The sequence below is a fragment of the Pholis gunnellus genome (assembly GCF_910591455.1).
Source record: "Pholis gunnellus genome assembly, chromosome: 10".
Taxonomy (NCBI): Eukaryota; Metazoa; Chordata; class Actinopteri; order Perciformes; family Pholidae; genus Pholis; species Pholis gunnellus.
In genome coordinates, this window is record NC_136537.1 from 17615008 (window position 1) to 17634891 (window position 19884).

Sequence of the window (19884 nt, forward strand, 5' to 3'; positions counted from 1 at the left end):
AAAGTAATGTCACACGAGTAGTCACATTTTTGAGAAATTAAACGGAAAACCAAATTAAACGTGGAAACAAATAGCTTGCAAGGGGTTACTATGTCAATTAATTGTTACTGTGGAGATAATGAAAATGAAGTATTTCTGCCTCAAAATACGATTGCTGGGCTGCTGCAGGTTTCAGGGACATTCGACCACATGGCATTTGAAGAGAAAGAAAAAGCTACTGTGGGGAACTGGATTGGAGCCATTAGCAGGCCAGAGACTGATTGGACTGTACTTAAGAGCACTGCCTCTCCAGTTGCTGTGGGTGGATGAATACATTAGCATGTGACATGCCCAGAACTGAAGACAACCGAGTCTGTCACCACAGCTTGCAGAGTGAAGACTGTGTGTGTGTGTGTGTGTGTGTGTGTGTGTGTGTGCGTGGCTGGCGAGTGGAGGGGTTACACTGACTTGGATTGATCCTGTTAGAGCATGTGTTATGTTGATGTGTTTGGGAGGAGCGGTGTGTGTGTGTGTGTCTGTGTGTGTGTGCGTGTGTGTGTGCGTGTGTGTGTTGGGGTGGGGGGTGCATTGGCATGGATTGAATGCGTGTGTGTGTTCAGGGTCGGGGAGGAGAGGGTGGGTGGTGGTGTTGAGGAAGCTGTTTGGCAGCAGGGCTTGCCTACTGTGCCTGGCTCTGTCTACGCCCACATGCACAGCTGTGTACCACACAATCCAATCTTGCCATAGGGTTAACACAGACAGGCATACACACACACACGCACACACATTAACTCACAGCCAGAAGTTCAGTCTCAGCCACCATTAAAACCTGCTTCTCTCCAGCAAACATCTTCCTGAGCCTCTTGCAGGTGGGAATGTAGTTTGAAAGGAGTCTGATGAAAACAACCAATAACCCTCGATTACATCTAAACAGGCGGTTCATCGATCGGCTGCCATATGGTAAGCGGGGGTTGTTATGGATTACTAAAATATTGAATGAATGCAGCCGTTGCGTCCGTGCTATTCCTTTGGTTAGTAAGTCAGAGACCATGAAGATGGAGCGAGAGCCACGTCCTGGGTGAGGAGGAGGACTATTTCTGAGTCGCCTGCAGCCACTGACACAGCGCGAGTGTTTACTGCTGTGCCATGCTGCCTCTCACAGTGGGAGCAGTTGAAGGATGACGGCTGACATTATTGTGCCTCCAGCCTGGAGCAGGAACAGTACAGGGAGAGCTTATTTAACCATCAGGTCACCAGACTGACTGCAACATTAAAGAGAAAAGGAGTTGATGACTGCAGTCTCATGGCCGTTGCAGCCTACATACAGTCTGGTAACTTGCGGCCAAGGTTAGATATAAATAGACCGCTTTTAAAATGTGTGGTTTCTAAGAGAAGCAAGAGTAAATGTGTTTACGGACAGCAGGTGTGGCGTGGTTTTAAAATGTGTTTTTTTAAACGCGGCTAACCAGCGCCTGGTTTGATATTGCAGCAGTACACTACTCTCTACACAAGGTGGCACTGGTAACACACGTGTCCTCAGCGGAGCCTGAGCCTCAGTCCTCGATTCCTTCAGGTTACTAATCTAAATTCAGACACTCCTCATACATTGGTTTTCACTCTCCTCCGCCCCGGAATAGCAACTCATTGATCTAAATGAACGAGAGATTATTTGAAATGAAAATAAGCAGCTGTGAGTGAAGTTTCACTGCATTTTTGATAAGTAACAAAAGGAATTAATTCACTTGTGAGTCTCAATGATAGCGGCCAATCCTCAGGCCAGGTAGGAAAAATCCTTTGAACTGTGCCAACCCGGTAGATGCCTGGTATCTCTGTTTATCCTGCAGAGTAGTCAATCTTGTTTCCTCTCCCCATCAAAACAGTGATAAACAAGTGCTAGAGGGGGGTATTCCTAGACAGTGTATAAAATGCATGAGAAAAATTGTGCAGGGCTTCATTTGAAATGATATATTCTTTCATTCTGGTCTACAGTTAAGGTGTTCACTGTCATAGACGCACAGATTTGCCTTATATCTAAGGTAGACAGTTTTGAGCTGCATCACAGTAGGAATGCAAGTTAACATTTATATAGATGTAGGGGTACTAAAAAGCCCTATGCTAATAATCAAAGATCATTTGATTTGGAGTAGTCCAAGTGTTTGCTTTTTCAGGGGAAAAACATCCTTTTTCAGGCTGAACTTCACCGACTCTGCTTTGTTTTCCTTTCCTCCCTCTACATTTGAAGTGGTTTATGAAAAGCAATCGCAAAATATCTTGTTAACTGAACCCATTAAATGTACTTACATTGTGCACATTTTATTTGAAAAGGAAACCATGAACACTGAATGCAAGATTTTTGCTGTTTATAACATTCAACTGGCTTCCTCGAGATGCTTTTAATGACCTCCTGAGATTTGTGTATCGCATACCAAGACGTGGATGCACGTTTGGGCATTCAACTGGACCGTGATCTATTTCTTGCTCTCATATAAGTGCAACTGCAGTGTCACCACCATCCAATATTTTTTTTTCTGGGTCTCATCCATGATTTTTAATTGTGAGACGTTTGTACTTTAACGTTTGACTTTCATGGTTAATATTGGACTTTTGTCCCATCAGGCACGAGGAGCTCTCAGGGAGCCGGCTGTAATATCTGTATCATCCTCTCCAGTCAGGGTGAGCCGTCCCTTTCAGATCGACTCTCAGGGCTTCCATGGCAATTTACTCTCACGACTACACAAAAGAGTCCTCAAAGTCCTCAGAGACCTCGGCAGATACAACTAACAGCATCTTACAAAAAATAACTTGACACTATTTCCCAACGTTGTGAAAGCCACAGCTCTACAACAGCAGCAGCAGGAACCAGCGTGCTGTATGCATCTGTTTTACACTCGTCTATTTGTTGGGATAACGGGGACGTAGTAAGAAATGAATAATATAAACACTGATTTTATGAACTTTTCAGAAATGCCTCGGGGGCTTTGCTGTACACTTGTCAGTTTATTTGAAGTATGTTTGCAATTATTGCATTTGTTAACTCGTGCCACAATTTTTTACTTGACACATTGCTTTGGGCTATTGACATTATTGATTTAAAAATAACAATACGGTTGCAGTCTGAACTCATTTATGAGCATATCCATAAAACATTTACATACAGTAATATGTTTCGCCCCCTTTTTCACAAAATCCATTTCGCTGCCAAATATTATTGATATCACTGACATTATTATCACACTGAGCCAACATGAGTCAACATTTAGTTTTACTTAGCAGGCGAGGTGCTTTTATATTACTGTAAACAATGCATTATTATGCATCAGATACACAAGGGAGACTAAGGTTATGAAAGAAACAATAAAAGCATGCACGTCTATTTTCTTTTCCTGTCAATTTGACGCTAAATGTTTTTGCTAATGAGCAATGGGACTAATGGAGAAGGTCTGCCTGTTGTATGGATTGCGTGAGTCAGATTCAAACACACACTTCATCAGCTTTAAAATCATATTGTTTCATATGATCGGACAACTCAGATCATTGATACATACAAATTTTAATTGGAAAAAAATCCGGCAAGTGACTGAAACATACAGAAGGCTTCAAAGCAAACTATGACAACATGAGTGCTCCATTTTTGTCTCTCTGTTAAACTTTTAATATCTCACATCGCTTGAATACTCTTGGGCATTTATGCACCTTGTTATTCTGACGACAGAACATCAATTGCAAATGCCTATCTCGCTTGCTTATCCGTTACTTGCAGATGAGTTATTTCAGCTCGACAGATTGAGATGTGGTGTTGCAGATTAAAATCGCCTCAGCAAAGAAGAAACAGTTTGAACAGAAGCACTATTTAAAGCATTTTGTGGATTGCAACAAGATGGAAAACAATGGAGCATGAGACAACAGTAACTACATCACAAAAGACAGCTGAGGTCTGTGCATCTTCAATTATACTGTACCTCCTTAGTTTAACATGATCCTAAAAACACATAAAGCCAGCAAGGAAGGCTTCCTCTAGTTCTGTTATATCTACTTTATATTTGTCCCTAAATTTGTCCTTATTTGAATATGATGCATGTAGTGCTCTAATTGTATGTGAATATAGGGTTTTAATCTACTGCAGCAATAACAGCAATCATCACAAACAACTGAGACAAAACATTTATACTTTATCACCACTCAGATTGTTGCACATACTGTAAGAAAGCTACATGTTCATACATTACAGTAGAACAAGTCTTTTTAACCTATAAAGTAAAAAATGAATGCATGACAAGGTCAAGACAGACAGTGCTGAAGGACCCCCCCCCCCCCCTTTTTTTTCTTTGGAGCAGATTAGTTTATGGTGACATCCTCCAAACTAAATGGCACCAGTTCAACAGAATCAAATAGCAAGGATAATAAATGGTTAGATAAGCAACGGAAATTAGACAGCTGTAAACGAGCAATGCCTTTTAAGAACGCTTCAAATACCATTTGGACTGTTTAAACAGACTAATACTCAGTGGGCCAACCTACAGATTGGATAATAATTGTGTGCAATGGACTGCTGTGGTCTCTCAAGTGGTCTGGGATATAAAAGCAGAATTTGCACCTACAACTACATCAACAGTTTAAATCCCACATGTACAGACACAGACGCCCTCCTCAGATCCTGCCCAGCATGCGGGCGATCCACCAGTTGCACGGCATGACAATCTGACAGATGACCCGGCCTCCTTGGTAGTAGTAAGGCCACGGGTTGAAGCCACCCAAGGGCTCGTGGTAGCGGCGGCAGTAGCGGTAACCACGGCGACAGTGCTGGCAGCAGTATCCGTGGTCATCCAGGCGGTTATCCAGCTCGATCCCGATGTCTCTCTGCAGAGGACACAGCAGTGGGCAGGGTTACAATCACACACGTGTCAAATGCCAGTCCTCCCGAGGCAAGAGCAAGAAGAGGACGAAGGCAAAGAATAGAATGATAATAATATAAGAAGAAGAAGAAGAAGAAGAAGAAGAAGAAGAAGAAGAAGAAGAAGAAGAAGAAGAAGAAGAAGAAGAAGAAGAAGAAGAAGAAGAAGAAGAAGAAGAAGAAGAAGAAGAAGAAGAAGAAGAAGACTTTGCAGCAATGCAACATAACGGATACCAGCTGCTGTAAAACCTCAAAGAAGAAGAAGAAGACTTTGCAGCAATGCAACATAACGGATGCCAGCTGCTGTAAAACCCCAAAGAAGAAGAAGAAGAAGAAAAAAAAGATGGCGGGAATTGATGAGCCTGCTTTCCTTGTATGTCAGTAGAATATATGTAAAAACCAAACGAGTGAAAAGATTAGAATTAATGTCTGTGAAAATCCAAAGTTGTGCCATGCTTGATGACTGTGACAAAGAGATCAAGATAGCGGGGAGAGGGAGCGAGCTTGATTTAAGCTGCAGGAGCATAAAACATGATATAACACCCTTGACCTTTCTATTATACCGGAGGTAGCATGACTTGACAACGCCCCATCTCTGAATCCAGCATTCACAGCCTCTCTACTGACACTATCTTCAATCAAAGGGACTAACGTTGGTAGTTACCGGCATAATTACACTATTTCTTTCATCTCTGACCTCTTAACTTCCTTGACTGAAGCCCACTCTCTGCACCAAAATGGCAGCCCCTCCTCCAATAGAGCATTCAAATTACAGCTCCCCACGTCTTGGCGCCCTCCCCCTGACCTTGACTGTAAGTGCATGGCACATTCCTAAAGCAATTAGCAGCGTAATGATCGCCTAACAAGGATTCTTTCATTTGCTCTTGCTGGCTGCCTCTGAATTTATAGAGGGGCCAAATGAAACCCAAACGAAAGGTAAATTGGGTAGAATTAATGGCCCTTGGATTTTTCCATTGTGCCGGTTGGTTCATGCCCCCGTAGACTCGTGGGGGGCTGAGTGCCATGCCTTTGATCAAGAGCAACTCCAAATGGGGTTCGGAGAAGTGCCACTTAACTCACCGCGCAAGTTGAGGCAGCAACTGCCCTCAGTACGCATTTGACCACATTTCAATCGCTTTTAGTAAATGAATCCTCAGAGACAATCCGGCGCTGTCTCATTAAACTGCTCCGATCCAGGAGTCGATGACTTCACATTCAGAACAAACTGGCATAATTCTTTGCAAGCGCTTCCATTGACTCAGTATACATGCAGCAGTGCAGAAATAAACACATCCACTGTTGGGAATAGAAAATGTGTGGGACTTTAAAAGGACAGGACCCGCAGGAGCACATGTCCCTTCAGTCCCCTGCTACATTAAGTGTGGGAATTAGAGTGTTTCTTGCGTCTACTTTTTAAGTCAGTGGGCAGTCAGTCAGAGTGGTTTTACACAAATGTATTTGTTTCCTTTATTGTAGTCACGTAACAAGAAATTCACCATGAGCATGATTCATAAGAATGTACACCCTGCTACACTCGTGAGACATACTTAAAACACATAGACGGGGTGCTGCAGATGACGTCTAGGATAGCTGGGTTTGATTTATTACTATGACAAGCGCAGGTAGGCTTTTAATGATTTATTGTTTCAGTCAAGTTTCGGGTCATCAGCTTGCAGGCAACAATCTGTTATGGAAACAACACGAAAGCTGTCAATGGACCAATGATAATCTTATCTGCTGCGCGCAGACCAAACGGGGATTTTGAGAAAATCTGGAGCTCCACAAAGAAAATGAAGAAAATATCTTATTCAAATGATGCAGCGATTATCAAAACAAACAGCCAATAGCATTGTACCTTAAAGACAATTAATCAGAGCTATCCTTTTAAAATGGAGGGAACATATTAATCATTCTGGCTCTGAGTCGCCGTCTCTAGTGGGATGCTGCGGTGATAAGAATGGTTCACCTTGGGAAATCTGAGGCAGTCACTCAAAAACAAGCAGCATTAATGAAGAGTAAAAGCCATTACCCCCTTGCTGCATCTGATTTCATCACACACTCCGGTATACACATGCAAACACACACTCACACACACGGAGGCACCTCTGTGCATAATATGAGGCGCTGGATATGAATGAGTCTGCGGAGTAGAAAACTGCGTCAGTCATTCAATGAGATGTAATGAATCAAAGCACGGCTCCCCTAATCTCCACACTTGTTGGTGTTATTTCACACACTCTGATCACCGCTCTTCATGAGCTTGAAGCACGTGTGGTATTAAATCTCATAGCAGAGCTCCTCACATTCATTCTGGGATCAAAACAACAGAGATAACGTTTCTGCTTCATACCCTGCTTTGTATTCCGAAAGGATTTTTTTTATGTAGAGGCACAGGACAGTCACAACATATAAAACCGCCTCAGCGCTTGTCCCCGATCTCAGATTCTCATCTTAGTGTGCTCTACAGTGAGGTGGAATGACAATAATATTGAATGTAATTGAATACAGAGATAGTCGTGTATTTGAGTAAACACTGAACCAGAGTGATAATGGGCTTTAGCTTCAGTGTGAAGATTTCTCCGGAGGCACAAACAGCTCCTGCATTCGTGGATTTAAATTCCTTCAGCTTTTTGCACCTCTGTTTTACGCATGAACAGCCATGTAGCCTGACCCTGAATGTAGTCACACACACACACACACAATACAAACACCCCAATTGCTCGCAGAAACCCACACCAAGCATGTTTACATGTGTATGTGTTTGAGGTCAATTCATATTGGAAGCCCTTCTTTGCTTTATAGGTCAAGGACAGTGGTACCGTCCATTCAGCCTTGTCAGATGGTAGTTATTCAGTTTGAAATTTCCAGGGCCACCTCTGATACATACTGCACTCTGACATGGCGGCCGCGGCAAAGGTCAGTTTCATATATCCGTCAACGTCTGTCACAAGGGCTCGAACGATTATTTTATTTTACAAACGTGAACTGTGGGGAGACGCGGCGCCTCAAATTCAGACTTATGAAACGCAGATGAAGTGAATGCATGTTATTATGTGTCTGCGTGTGTGAGTATGATAGATGAAAGGATCTACATAGAGTGTGAGCAGCAGCCTATGTGTGTGTGTGTGTGTGGGTGTAGGTGTGTGTGTGTGTGTGTGTGCTTGGTTGTTTTCTGACTGTGTGCACATTTACATGAGTTCTGGACGAAGCAACAAAAAAAAAAGAAATGAGCGAGAGTTCAGACTCCCAATTACAGACTGCTGCCTGGCCTTTGCTTGGCCACAAAGACCTTTGTTATCACCGGACCCCCACAAACAGAGCGTGGATATGCTGCTGGAATGGATTGCAGTGGTATACATTACCCAACTGCCAGAATGTTTCAAAAGGAGAGCAGAGTTTTTCATCCCCTGGTATGTTTTAATTGCATAGCACTGCATCTCCTGCTGCAGACGATGAGGGAGAAGATAGAGGACGCTGGAGGGGGGGGGGGGGGGTTGAGGGGTTGAGCGGGAGGTATTTCTGGGACGTTCCTGATAAATGTCAACATTATAGGATGTCTCATTTCTCTGTGTGTCTCTCACCATTTCTCACAGCTCTGAGGAGGAGACAGAATCCGACTCATTATCCTTGAATTTAGCTTCAGTGGCTATTCACCATTAAGTGCTGAATGTGTGAGTCGGATATCTTTGCACCTGTTATCTTTAGTGTGCAACGGCTATTTTTTTGTGTCAGTAAGAGTGCATAATTTCTGTGTAATATGCTGCTTTATTTGGTTTTCCCTCTGAGCCAGGGATGATGAACCGTACAGTACTGAGCGGTTTGCATGCAGTCCACCAAAATATGCCACTTGGCCTTTCCACTCATTTTATACGCTTTGATAATTAAAGCATTATTAATAAATGTAACTTATCTGTGAAGCTATGAGTGACCTTGAGAGTGCTGCTTTGTAGTGCCTCAGAAAAGAGGAAGTGAGAGAAGGAAGTAACGGGCTGTAAGGCACAAGTTTCTGCCTTTGAAAGGCTGGATATTCCTCTCAATTAATGGAGAGACATTAAGGGAGTCTTCAATGAACTGGCCTTACTTAAACAGATATATAGAGCAATTGCTATGCCCTCTGGTGCACAAAGTCAGTTTTAACATCAATTAGTGAGCGATTTATATGCAGAAAGAGTCGAGGCAGAGCTGGAGCTGATTGAAGTGGCTCTGCTGTATCTCGTGGTGTGGTCCCTGGTTGACGCGGTGCAGACGGAACCACTTACATAGTCGTTTACAGGAGGGTGGTCCAGGATGTCGCGGGCGAAACGCTGACCTGTGACCTCTGCGTCGGGCGCGTCCACATTTCCCACTTCAACATCTGAGAGAACGGCAAAGAGAAGAGATGTTTTTGTGCTTGTTTGAAGTAAAGCTCAGACACTGTATTCTCCCAGTGGCTTGACATTCAAGAAAAAAATATGCTGGAATTCATTCCAAGCTTTTTCATGCTTCTGTCAAACAATGGTGTTGTTGCTGTCGTGATACCAGCACACAGATGACTTTCCACAGATCTTAATCTAAACATCCATTTGAGGAAATCCCTGAAAAGCAAATCTGCAGATGACTATCATCAGTGATGGAATGCAACTAAGTACATTTACTTAAGTACAGTTTTGAGATATTTGTACTTTGGAGTATTTCAATTTTTTGCTACTTTATATTTCTATTCCAATACATTTCAGAGGGAATGTGTTTACTAAATGTTTATAATTGCAGAAGATTATTTGCAGATTTGACATACTGCATACATTGCATTTAAAAAAACATTTTATTGAGTCCTAAGAATATAACTGAAATATACTTTGCCATTGTTTTGACTTCAATCTGTTTATAATTCAACTGGTTTGTGGAATAAGGTGATTTTCTTTAGAGCAGCAATCTTTTATTGTGCCTTCTTTTGAGATTCATTCATTATTTAGCTATTTTTTTTCACACAAAGTATAAGCTACAATTTATAACAACATAATGGGAATTCAATGATCTATGAGTAGCAAGGAGAAGAACAATCTTACATAACCTGCCCCCTTCTCAACACAAGTCACATAAATGGTCGACCATAAATAATACTTTCAACAACCTTTTATAAGACACAGAGCACACGTCAAGACACACACATACACAACCAAAAACAAAATATTGTGCATCTTTTGGTTCAATTATTTGGTGTCTGTTCATTTTCTTTAGTTAAATGAACAACATCTGATGATATTTAAAAGTTGTATTACCCTTGACTTGATAAACAGTCTGTTGCTATGATCCATTGAATCCACTGTAGTATGAATAGTGGATCCATAATAGTTGTATATGTGTTGCTCCTCTACACAGTAGCTGAAATATGGTAAGGAGTTCAACATTTTAGGTATTTTAGTGTCTTATCCAATGTACACTGTTCTGAATTGTAATACTTTAGGACATTGTTGTCTTTATATGAGGTTTCCAAGCTTATGGCCTATAATTACTCTCAGAATTTGATTTTGGGTATCCTGTCAATATTAAATACATCTATTCTTCATTTAGCTTTTTTATTTAAAAAAATAAAAACAAAAATCCTATAAAACAAATGAATTGCTCAACTCACTTCAGTCATGATCTTCCCTGCTCCTAGGTTTGGTTCTCTTTTGTTTTATTCATGTTTAGTGTTTCCTGTTATTTTATACTCGCCTCTCGTTTCGGATCACTTGACTTCCTGTCTGTGTTTTCTCGCCAGTTTTGATTGTCTGCTCTTTTGTTTCACCTGTCCCTCAATAGTCCTGCACTCACCTCACCTCCTGCTCCCCTGTTCTCTCTTCAGTCATTCACTACATATACCAGCCTAGTTCCCTTGCCAGTTTGTCATTGTTCTATATACCACAGTGTTCGGTTTTCCAGCTTTTACCCCTTTGTGTTACTTTTCTCTTTAATGCTTTGTGTTACTGTTTTGGTTACTAGGCTTTGGGGATTCCTTGTTGCTTACATGCTACGTGGTACCTGAGTGCTGTTACCTGCTTGCATTTGGACTCTCAGCCTGTAATGCATTTTCACAAAAAAAATCATTGAAATCATTCTGCTGCCTTCTCTTCTTTCTGCCTTTGGGTCTAGTTCCTAACAGCTTCTAAAAAGATGGTTTCTCAGGTTGAAATAATCTAACTAGAGTTGACATATTTAAAAAAAAAAAATACTAGGAAATTTATACTTGCAGAACAGATCATAATATGACATTTTAACCAGTTAAAATCAACTCCATCTCCACCAGCTACAGCGTTAAAATGCTGTTTATATGTTGATATGTTTTACTTAAAAACAGCCTGGCATCTAGTGGTGAGGTTGCAGATTGCAATCAACTTAAACTTCTCCCGTGTGCCAAGCGTGTAGAACAACAATGGCGGCCAAAGCTATAATGCACACGTTTGGTTCGTCCACTCTGGTCTGCTGTAGCAACACCGTGGACTCTGAAGAAGACCTGCTCTGTATGTCGATATAAATGGCTCCTTCTAAGGTAACAAAAACACAATTCTTGTTTTCAGGAGATACAGTAAAGAATAAATACCGTTTTAATATTATATTCCATTTCTGCCAATATATCCCTAAATGCTACACTGTTCCTGTTATTTACACGTAATACTTAGAAATGGAATGCTTTGACCACCTCTGACTGGAATGCTTCGACCACCACTGACCATCAGTCTCTCAACTTTCCAAACACACAGAGTAGCCCGGGCCGGATGCTCATGTGGTTGGGAAAACATGCGGTCCCTACGGACCTGCACATGGCCTGTGGGGATGCCCTCCAGCGAGAGTGTTAATAGTTTGCATTTAGAGGCAGAGATGCCCCCTGCTCTCACCGCTCAGAGGGGAGGGATGGATCCAGTGGATGGGCAGCTCCTGGCAAATCTCCCAGATCTTGGAGTCAAAGAGGAAGGCCGGGTTAACGATGGGCTCCTCAGCAGGAACCCACACTTGGGAGTCTTCCACCTTCATATCCATGGCCTCTGTGTCATCCACCTGTTAGAAAACACCACACACACACACGAACATATATATATATATATATATAATATAGCGTAACAGAGCCTGCAAAAATGTCCAGGCTCCACACAAAATATAGCCTTACATTTGCACTCTCCTCCCCTGAGCCACGCAGCGGCTCCATCCTCATCGTTTTTATCTATCACCTTTCTGTCTGCCGAGAGGGCGGCAGCTTCCTGACTCCTGACTCCCACTGCCCTGACTCCCTCCTCTTTCTCCCTCACCCTCTTCTCAAGCCTGCGGCATGCTCTTTCTATTATACATCATTGAAATTCAAAGACAGTGATGATCTGACTTTTAAATGACTTTAGAAGTGGTCTTCATTACTCTGAGTGTGGCTGCAATATCGTTTAATGTGACAGACACAATAAAGCCTTGCATTCTCCCCCCTCCCCCCCCTTCCCTCCCTTCCTCACCCCCTCCAACACAATGCTTCGCTTGGCACCGAGCACTATCAGTAGGCTTAATTTGTTGATACTGCAGTTCATGAGCTGTAAAGTAAACTATTATTGCTTAATGATAGGGACTACATGTCAGTGTTGTCTAATAGAGACATATGAAGGGGATTTGGTAATGCTCTCCCCTAACAGTGCAGATATTTATTTTCTTCATGTATATGTAAATACACACACACACACACACACACACACACACACACACACACACACACACACAACAAACCCCTCTTCCCATTCCCTTGTTAATTAGCAACCCAGAACAGAAAAACAGTTCACTTGACAAATGTTTTTACAAGGTGATTTTCTCCCAGTCTAAAGCTTAATTGCACATTAGTTAAGCTTGACGTAGAATCCTGGGGCTATAGCAGGAGCAAGAATAATTTATATTGGGTCGTGCCCCCTCCCTCACGTTCACCCCTGTCATTCTCGCTTGAGTTACAGTTTCTCTTTCCATGCCGCTTCTTGTTTGTCATCGAGCGACACATTTGTGTCCTGCAGTGAGGAAAAAAACAAACAGAACCTAAGCACATTCTGTCACATCAAAGATTGTGTTTGGGCGCGGGAAATGTTTAGCCCAAGCTTTTGACACACTGGCCAGTACTCGGAGGACGGGTGTAGCAGTGTTGGGGTGAGGGTGCTCTGGCAATGAGCTGGTGCGCTCACCGTTCCTGTGGCTGCAGAAATTAAAATCCAACTCGGGAAACACAAACAGCCCTCTCTAATTGGACCTCTTAACCACTGAAGCCAAGTGAGTCTTCTCTGGAAAGTAAATGGAGGTCACGACACAGGGCTCACAACATGACTTTGACTTCACAGTTGAGAAACGACTCCAATAACTTGCAGGAGAGAGCCTGGGGGAAGTGGTAAAGGTCAGCATTTTAGCATGGGGCAGGGATTTCTAAATGCCAGTTGACAAGCACGAAGACAACATGATTACACTCCTCTAGTTTATACACACTTTTGAGGGGCTTTTCCCTTTGCTATTGACAAATGATATATTATTAGGACACAGGCAACTTTCTATCAAGTGTTGGACCTTGGGAATGATGGTAATTTGTTTTGTGCGGCCTGCTCCTGGTGTTTGTATGCTTTCCGTCCACAGTGCACAACTTAATTATACACCAGTTGTGCTGTAGTTAATGAATTTACCCTCTCCTGCCACTGAGTCCCGAGGGGGGGAAACACTGTCCACATGACACATTGTTTAAAGTGGCGCTATGTTTTCCAGAGATCAACAAAATATTTTCTCATGATACCCACAAGCTTTCACATATTATACATAAAACAGGGAGGGGGTTTCATTATGCAGAGTACCAGGTGGTGAATTTTAGTTGACACCCATATTAAAGCAACTTACAATGAGAGTGCTGGCATCCTACCAACTGGGGTCCCAGCAGACCCCAGAGGTATACCTTTTGTTCATATGGATTTAAAAGTTGATTTAAAGTAGGGGCAAAGTAAAACTCTATTTTTATCAGTTCAACTTTAGTGAACTTTGACATGCAAATTCTTGCCATTAACAAATAGCAAACTGTCTTGACAGTGCTGACCTTCGAGGGAACAGACGGAGTGAGAGTACAAGATAAAGGAAGCTGTTCGTTTATTAGCTTGGTGGCACCGTCCAGTTTTATTCAACCCTTCTCTGAGGAAGCATAAACTGCTCTGCAAAAGAGACGGGGTTAACAGATTATAGCCACTTACAATATAAACCCGACAGGCTGTATGTACAGTATGTAGACATCTTCAACTGTACATATACATAATCATCAAATATTCATTCAGTATTTATCTATTTGCATTATTTCCTTTGTTTTTTCTAATATTCTATAGTTGGGCTTTGGTGCTCTATATGCATATCTATACAATATTTATATTTACACCTATTTTTCACTACTTGTTTACATGTATCTGTCCAGTTTTGTTTTCCTTGTACCGAGCTGTAATTTCTATTTTTATTCTGTGTAAATACGTTATTAGAGAGTTGATTGTACAAATACGATATTTTTAATAAACTGTGTGGACGTATTTCCCCCGGTAGCTACCGTGAAAGTGAGCTTGGAGAAAATAGAAATCAGAAGTCTAGAGAGTTATTGTAATCTAGCATGTTCCTGGTTGACTAGCATGTTAGCGATTGGCTCAACAGCTTTTCTATTTACCAATGAGTCCTGTGAGTCCTCACTCCTTTGTAGAAACACGTGGATTCATTTGGTTGTGCATTAATTGTGCCTCCTTCTGGTGTGACCAGGACTTATGACTGAATGTGTCACCAACTGAAGGAACTGAAGCTTTTTGTTCTTTTTTTGTGGCAGAACAGTCCCACTGGTCTCTGAATTGAGCCCATATCTTCATGCAGACAAATATGGGACAAAACAAACCACACTGTGTGCTCGCAGGACTTTGGTGTATTCACATCCTCTGCTGCTTTTGCGCTTTGCAGTTGTTGTCTGAGTGGGAGGTTTTGGGTTGCTGGGTGAGCTTTGGTCATCCATATTAAGTGGCTGTTTAATGGACCAAGCAGCATCAGTTGACAATGCTAAGGGGTGTGAGCGAGGTGGATGGCGATTTCCATGTCAGACTGAGGGAACTGGAGTGAAGCTCAGGGATTACTCCCTCAGACGTTTCATAGAGGAGGCAAATTGAAAAGGGAGGGAAAAAATCCTGGCAAACAATTCATGTTTGTCACCTGGTTTTCTCTCGCAGGGGCTGCGTTTCCTTATCGGCCGCTTGCAGTTTTGCCGCAATTTCTTCCATTGTCTTTCACCTCCGCTCTAAAGCCTGCCGCGGCTGCTCTGAGCCCCATTTCCTAAAAGCCAGCAGCTGGGTTAAGCTAGGAACCATTAGTGCTTGAGTTTAACCCCTGTCAGCTTCATGTGTTTCACCTTCTGAGGAGGAACTTGCGCTGATCTTCTCCAGGGTCACACGGTGGATTCTTACAGAGGACGGATCAGGGGCCGCTGTGGTGGGCAGTGACTCGTTACATATACTCAGTTACATGTATTCTAGTACTAGGGGCTGCTGTAGCTCAATTGATGGAACAGGTTGTCCTTTAACCTGAGAGTTGACGATTCAATCCCCGGCTCCTACTGTCCAAAGGTTGAAGTTGAGCAAGACTCCAAACCCCACGTTGCTCCATGAGCGCTTTACAGCAGTTTAAATACAGATGTCAAATTGCATGTATGTAGTATGTAGTAATTTGAATAAAGTTTTCTTGTACTTTAATTGTACTTCGTATAGTTGTTCTGCAGTTTATGTTTTACTCTTACACTCAATTAATTAGCAATAAAATATGTGTAGCCTACCTGTACACTTCTCACTACTTTTACTGATAAATAATTATAATAAACTGAGTAATGACAAAAATAAACGTACCTTCCTTATAGACGAAATTCTTGGAAGGATAATGTATAGCATTTCAAACACGTGAATCGAATTATTAGTTTGACATTTTGGGAAATATATTTATTTGTTTTCTTCCGAGTTGACTGATTCACCCGGCATTATGACATGAAACAGCGGTTTTAAAAAGTAATCACCAATGAATGCGATGGTGGACTATATTTAGCAAATCAGTGCCAGGGGCAAGACGAACACAATTGTCAAGTTGCTGTGAAGCGTGTGCACCGCATGTCTTCTCAATATCAACCACCATAGTTTTTAACTCCGCTCCACAAAACCCCAGCAACACCCGTGGCTACTAATCCCCCAGGAAGAGCGCCGGGCTTTGAAGCTAATTTTACATGGGGGCCAAACGATCGAGTTGAGTCAATGTCAGACTAAAGATGGAAACTAAGTCGAGAATTCTGTCTGATACAAGGATCCTACCTCACTCTCACAGCTCTTCCTGAGCTTTCTTTCATTTTTTCTTCCCTGTGAAAGTGTTTTTGGGGGTAGTTTTCTCTCATCTGAAGTGAGGGTCAAAGGACAGATTGGGTCGTATGCTGTACAGCTTGTAAAGCCACTTGAGGCAAATTTGGGATTTGTGATATTGGGTTTTCTAATTAAAATTGACTTGACGTGGCTATTCCTTCAAACACTAGACATTTTTTGAGATTGTGATCTCCACCTTCCTCCAAGTAGAAATTGAGTTTATATTACTTTGGAACAGCAAATACATAGAATGTTTTTTTTCATTTTTGGTGAAAGTATTTGTCTCAAAGTATGTCTGCTAAACATTCAGTTACAATATAGATCAAGAATTCAGCCAGCTCCTAATATTCATTATGTTGCCTGCTTGCTTTTCTCTGCCATATTCTAAGGGTACATCCCAAGTCTCTTAATTGCATCCCTGTTTTCCTCACTTGCGTCCTTTCCTTGAGTCCTAGTCCCTCACACCAGGGATGCATGGAGAGACGCAAGGAAACCATGCGAGGAGAGAGGAAACGAGGAAATGACAATTAAGAGACTTGGGATGCACCCTAACTCTGTTGTCATTCTGGATTCAGCTACTCCCTCTGACATCTAGTAACCCCCTTTCCTGCCATTCCCATCACCTGACCATCCCCGCCCCCCTGCTCGCCTGGTCCACATTTCCCTCACGAGTCTTGTAGTATATATGCGCGCCCATTTCCAGCTTTTTCCCTCACTGCCTGACTCATGAACCAATTATTCTGTCCCCAACTGTTTCCTGGGTAGGTTTACCTGTTGTGCCTGCCTAGTTTTGACCCGTACCTGCTTATTGATGCAAGTAAATGTGAACTTCTATCTTAACCTCTCTGCTTGTGAGTTGTGCTTTTGGATTCAAATTGTGTTGTGTTTCTAAGCCGTTACAATGTATTTCAGTTGTTTTCCTACAAAACCCCTCTTTTTCAATCCATTTGTAACAACTGCAGCATTATTACCAAAGTGCTTTTGTTGCCTAACCCTAATCCCACACAGGGACTTACATACAAATCCTGATCTCCGGTATCAAAATCCTGCACTTTGTACGCCCGCCATCCACCTTGACCACCTCCCTTTTACTACCATGCGGCACAGATACTCGAACAAACGTTGGCTGTGAATAAAATCCAGGCAGCAATTATGTATTCCCAACACAATACAACACATTAGTATTGTATAAACAAAGTGAAGAGGGGGTGGCATGTTTGGTTGCCTGGTTATGACTTCTTAGCCTGGCAGTTCATTTAAGGCTCCTTGCTAAGTGTACTTCATCGTGATCTCACAAGGAGAGGCTGTGTATGACTATTCATAGCGATTGAGTAGAACAACTTAATGTAAACCAAGGCCACTTTTTATTTTACTGAACATGGTGTAGAATAAACAATATTATACTCATGGCAGTCAAAATGGCTGCCGTAACTAATGGTATAAACCCTGGCCTTAGATGTTTCACGTTGGAACTGTGAATTAAGCCAATTAGGCTTCACAGGGCACAAAAGAAGACAGAAAAGGCATGGACATATGGTGCTGCCTGGGCAATTAGTATCTGTAAACGTGGATCAGACATTATGTAGATGAGAGGAAAAACAAAAAGGCGTTTGGTTTTTTGGGTGCAACAGCTTGCGTTTCTTAAAGATAAAACTGAGACTGGGTTTCGCTTGGACTGACAATTGGCTTATTCTGTTTTAAAATGAAGCCATGAGCGAGGAGCGTCAGATATTTGCCAGCTACTTCTTCCCAGCTACAATGTGAAATGTAAATGAGGGCATGCAAGCAGTAGAGACATTTGAGAGAGGGATTTTCTCTTTGAACATACAGCCCACTCAGTGAATTGCACTGACACTGAAAAATTGGGAATTTTGATTGATTGAATTTCCTCCATTCCTTTTGGTGAAGTTCACATACAACTAGAAGAAACCAGAAAATCCCTCTTGGAAAGGTAGCCTTGTGAATGTGTCTTTTAAAAAAAAAAAAAAAAAACATTTTAATGGCTTACCTCTAACTCAAGACCTCTCTTACACTCTTTCCCCTTTAGGCTATTTGGGTAGAGCCTTTGGAGGAGATGATTAAAAATGTATATTGGCTCAAGATTGACAGCAAACACCATTTGATGTGAGCCACATAGATGCTTTGGGTTTGTGGGCTGCTTTCTGGCAGTTTCACAGGCACCACACACCACTGTTTACTCTTCAGTGAGATGGGCGGAGGACATAGGATGAGATGGACAGACGGAGGACTTGTGTGGTTCTCACAGAGCTCTACTCTGCTTATCTCCCTACAATATGCATGACAGCCTCTGTAGGACTACAGACAGACGGGGGAGGAGGCGTACCAGTTGCTCTGCGTCCTCAGCCTCCATCTCTGCCACTGTGGGTAGTTGCCTAGTTTGGGTCCTGATGTAGCACCTCTGATGTTCGGCAAACCGGATTCCAGTGATTCCCTTTGAAAAAAGAAATGAAGGGATACTCAGAAATTTAGAAATGTATCATTCATTAGCTCCCTGTGATGTGGATAACCCTAAAGCACTGGGACTATCATTTTAAAATGCTCAAGTTTTTTTGCTGATAATCAAAGCTCTTAAAAAAGTCAAAGAAGTTAAAACCTAATGAGTGAGAAGAGGTGTGTTTTGGTCTCTTTTTTTTCCTTTACGCATGGTATAAAATTGATGACTGCCCGGCCCTTGCAACACAGCTCTTGCTTTCAGGGCTGAATGGAAGTGAAAAGGCGGGGGGTGTTCCTCCGTGGGTGTATGCTTCAAAGCAGATAGCGGTATATATCGCACAGGAGAGCACAGCGACATTGTTGAAAATGAAGTGTTTTCTACAGAGAGTGACCCCATTGAATTAGGCAGTCATAGGTCCCTGTCACACTCTTAATCTGCGCAGTCAAGTGGAGTCACTCTCTTCAGCTCCACTGATGATCCTCCGCCATGTGGACTGTAGCTCTATTCATACTGACACATAGAGCCTCAATAGGCATGAAGATCTGTTAATTCTCTCTCGCTGCCATTCTTTGTTAATCTAAGATATTCAGATGGAATAAGTCTGAAAGACTCTCAGTATCTCAGATTGTATCCAATTTATTTTCTGCAGACTAGAGCTGCCCTTTCAGCACACTGTATTAAAACAGACGGCAGGATCTACATCTGCCGTGGCTGCTTTACAATTGTATCAACTGAAAATTGTAAATTGTATGAACTGTATGGAAATGGACTTGATTCAATCTAAATTTAATTACGGTAACAGTGATTGCTCTGACATCTCCCTTTGAGTCGGTTAACTTGACCATGTGGGGGCTTTTTTTACATTTTCTGTGGCGCTGTCACTCCGAGAGCCAGATACCCGACGCACATGACATGATGCATTGTGATGCCTGTCATAATCTACCACACGTAATTTTGTCCATGCGGGGAAAAGGGATGGGGCAATAATGGTCTCAAGCACAAAGGCATAATGTTCATGCCAGGCTTTATTGTGATGGGTCTCTGTTTAATTTGCATCTTCTGTATTGGCGAGCTGCAGCAGAAGAGGAGAGGGCGATGTTGTGATGAGATACAGCGATTACTGCGGTTGGTCAATCAGACAATGAAGACAGACACATTAACACATTGGGATGAGAAATGGAAAAGTGATGTCATTT

The 19884-nt window shown here is 42.2% G+C and overlaps 1 protein-coding gene across 1 annotated transcript in view; it reads right to left on the reverse strand.

Annotated features, from left to right (window-relative positions):
* Window positions 1–4312: 4312 nt before the first annotated feature.
* tnmd (tenomodulin) overlaps window positions 4313–19884 on the reverse strand; it is a 43849-nt gene continuing 28277 nt past the window's right edge. The window contains exons 4-7 of the mRNA XM_079167477.1: window positions 18578–18685; window positions 11725–11884; window positions 9130–9224; window positions 4313–4836 (exon numbers count right to left, since the gene is read on the reverse strand). Coding sequence (XP_079023603.1) covers window positions 4627–4836; window positions 9130–9224; window positions 11725–11884; window positions 18578–18685 — 573 coding nt within the window. The 3' untranslated portion in view covers window positions 4313–4626. The remainder of the gene's footprint in view (window positions 4837–9129; window positions 9225–11724; window positions 11885–18577; window positions 18686–19884) is intronic.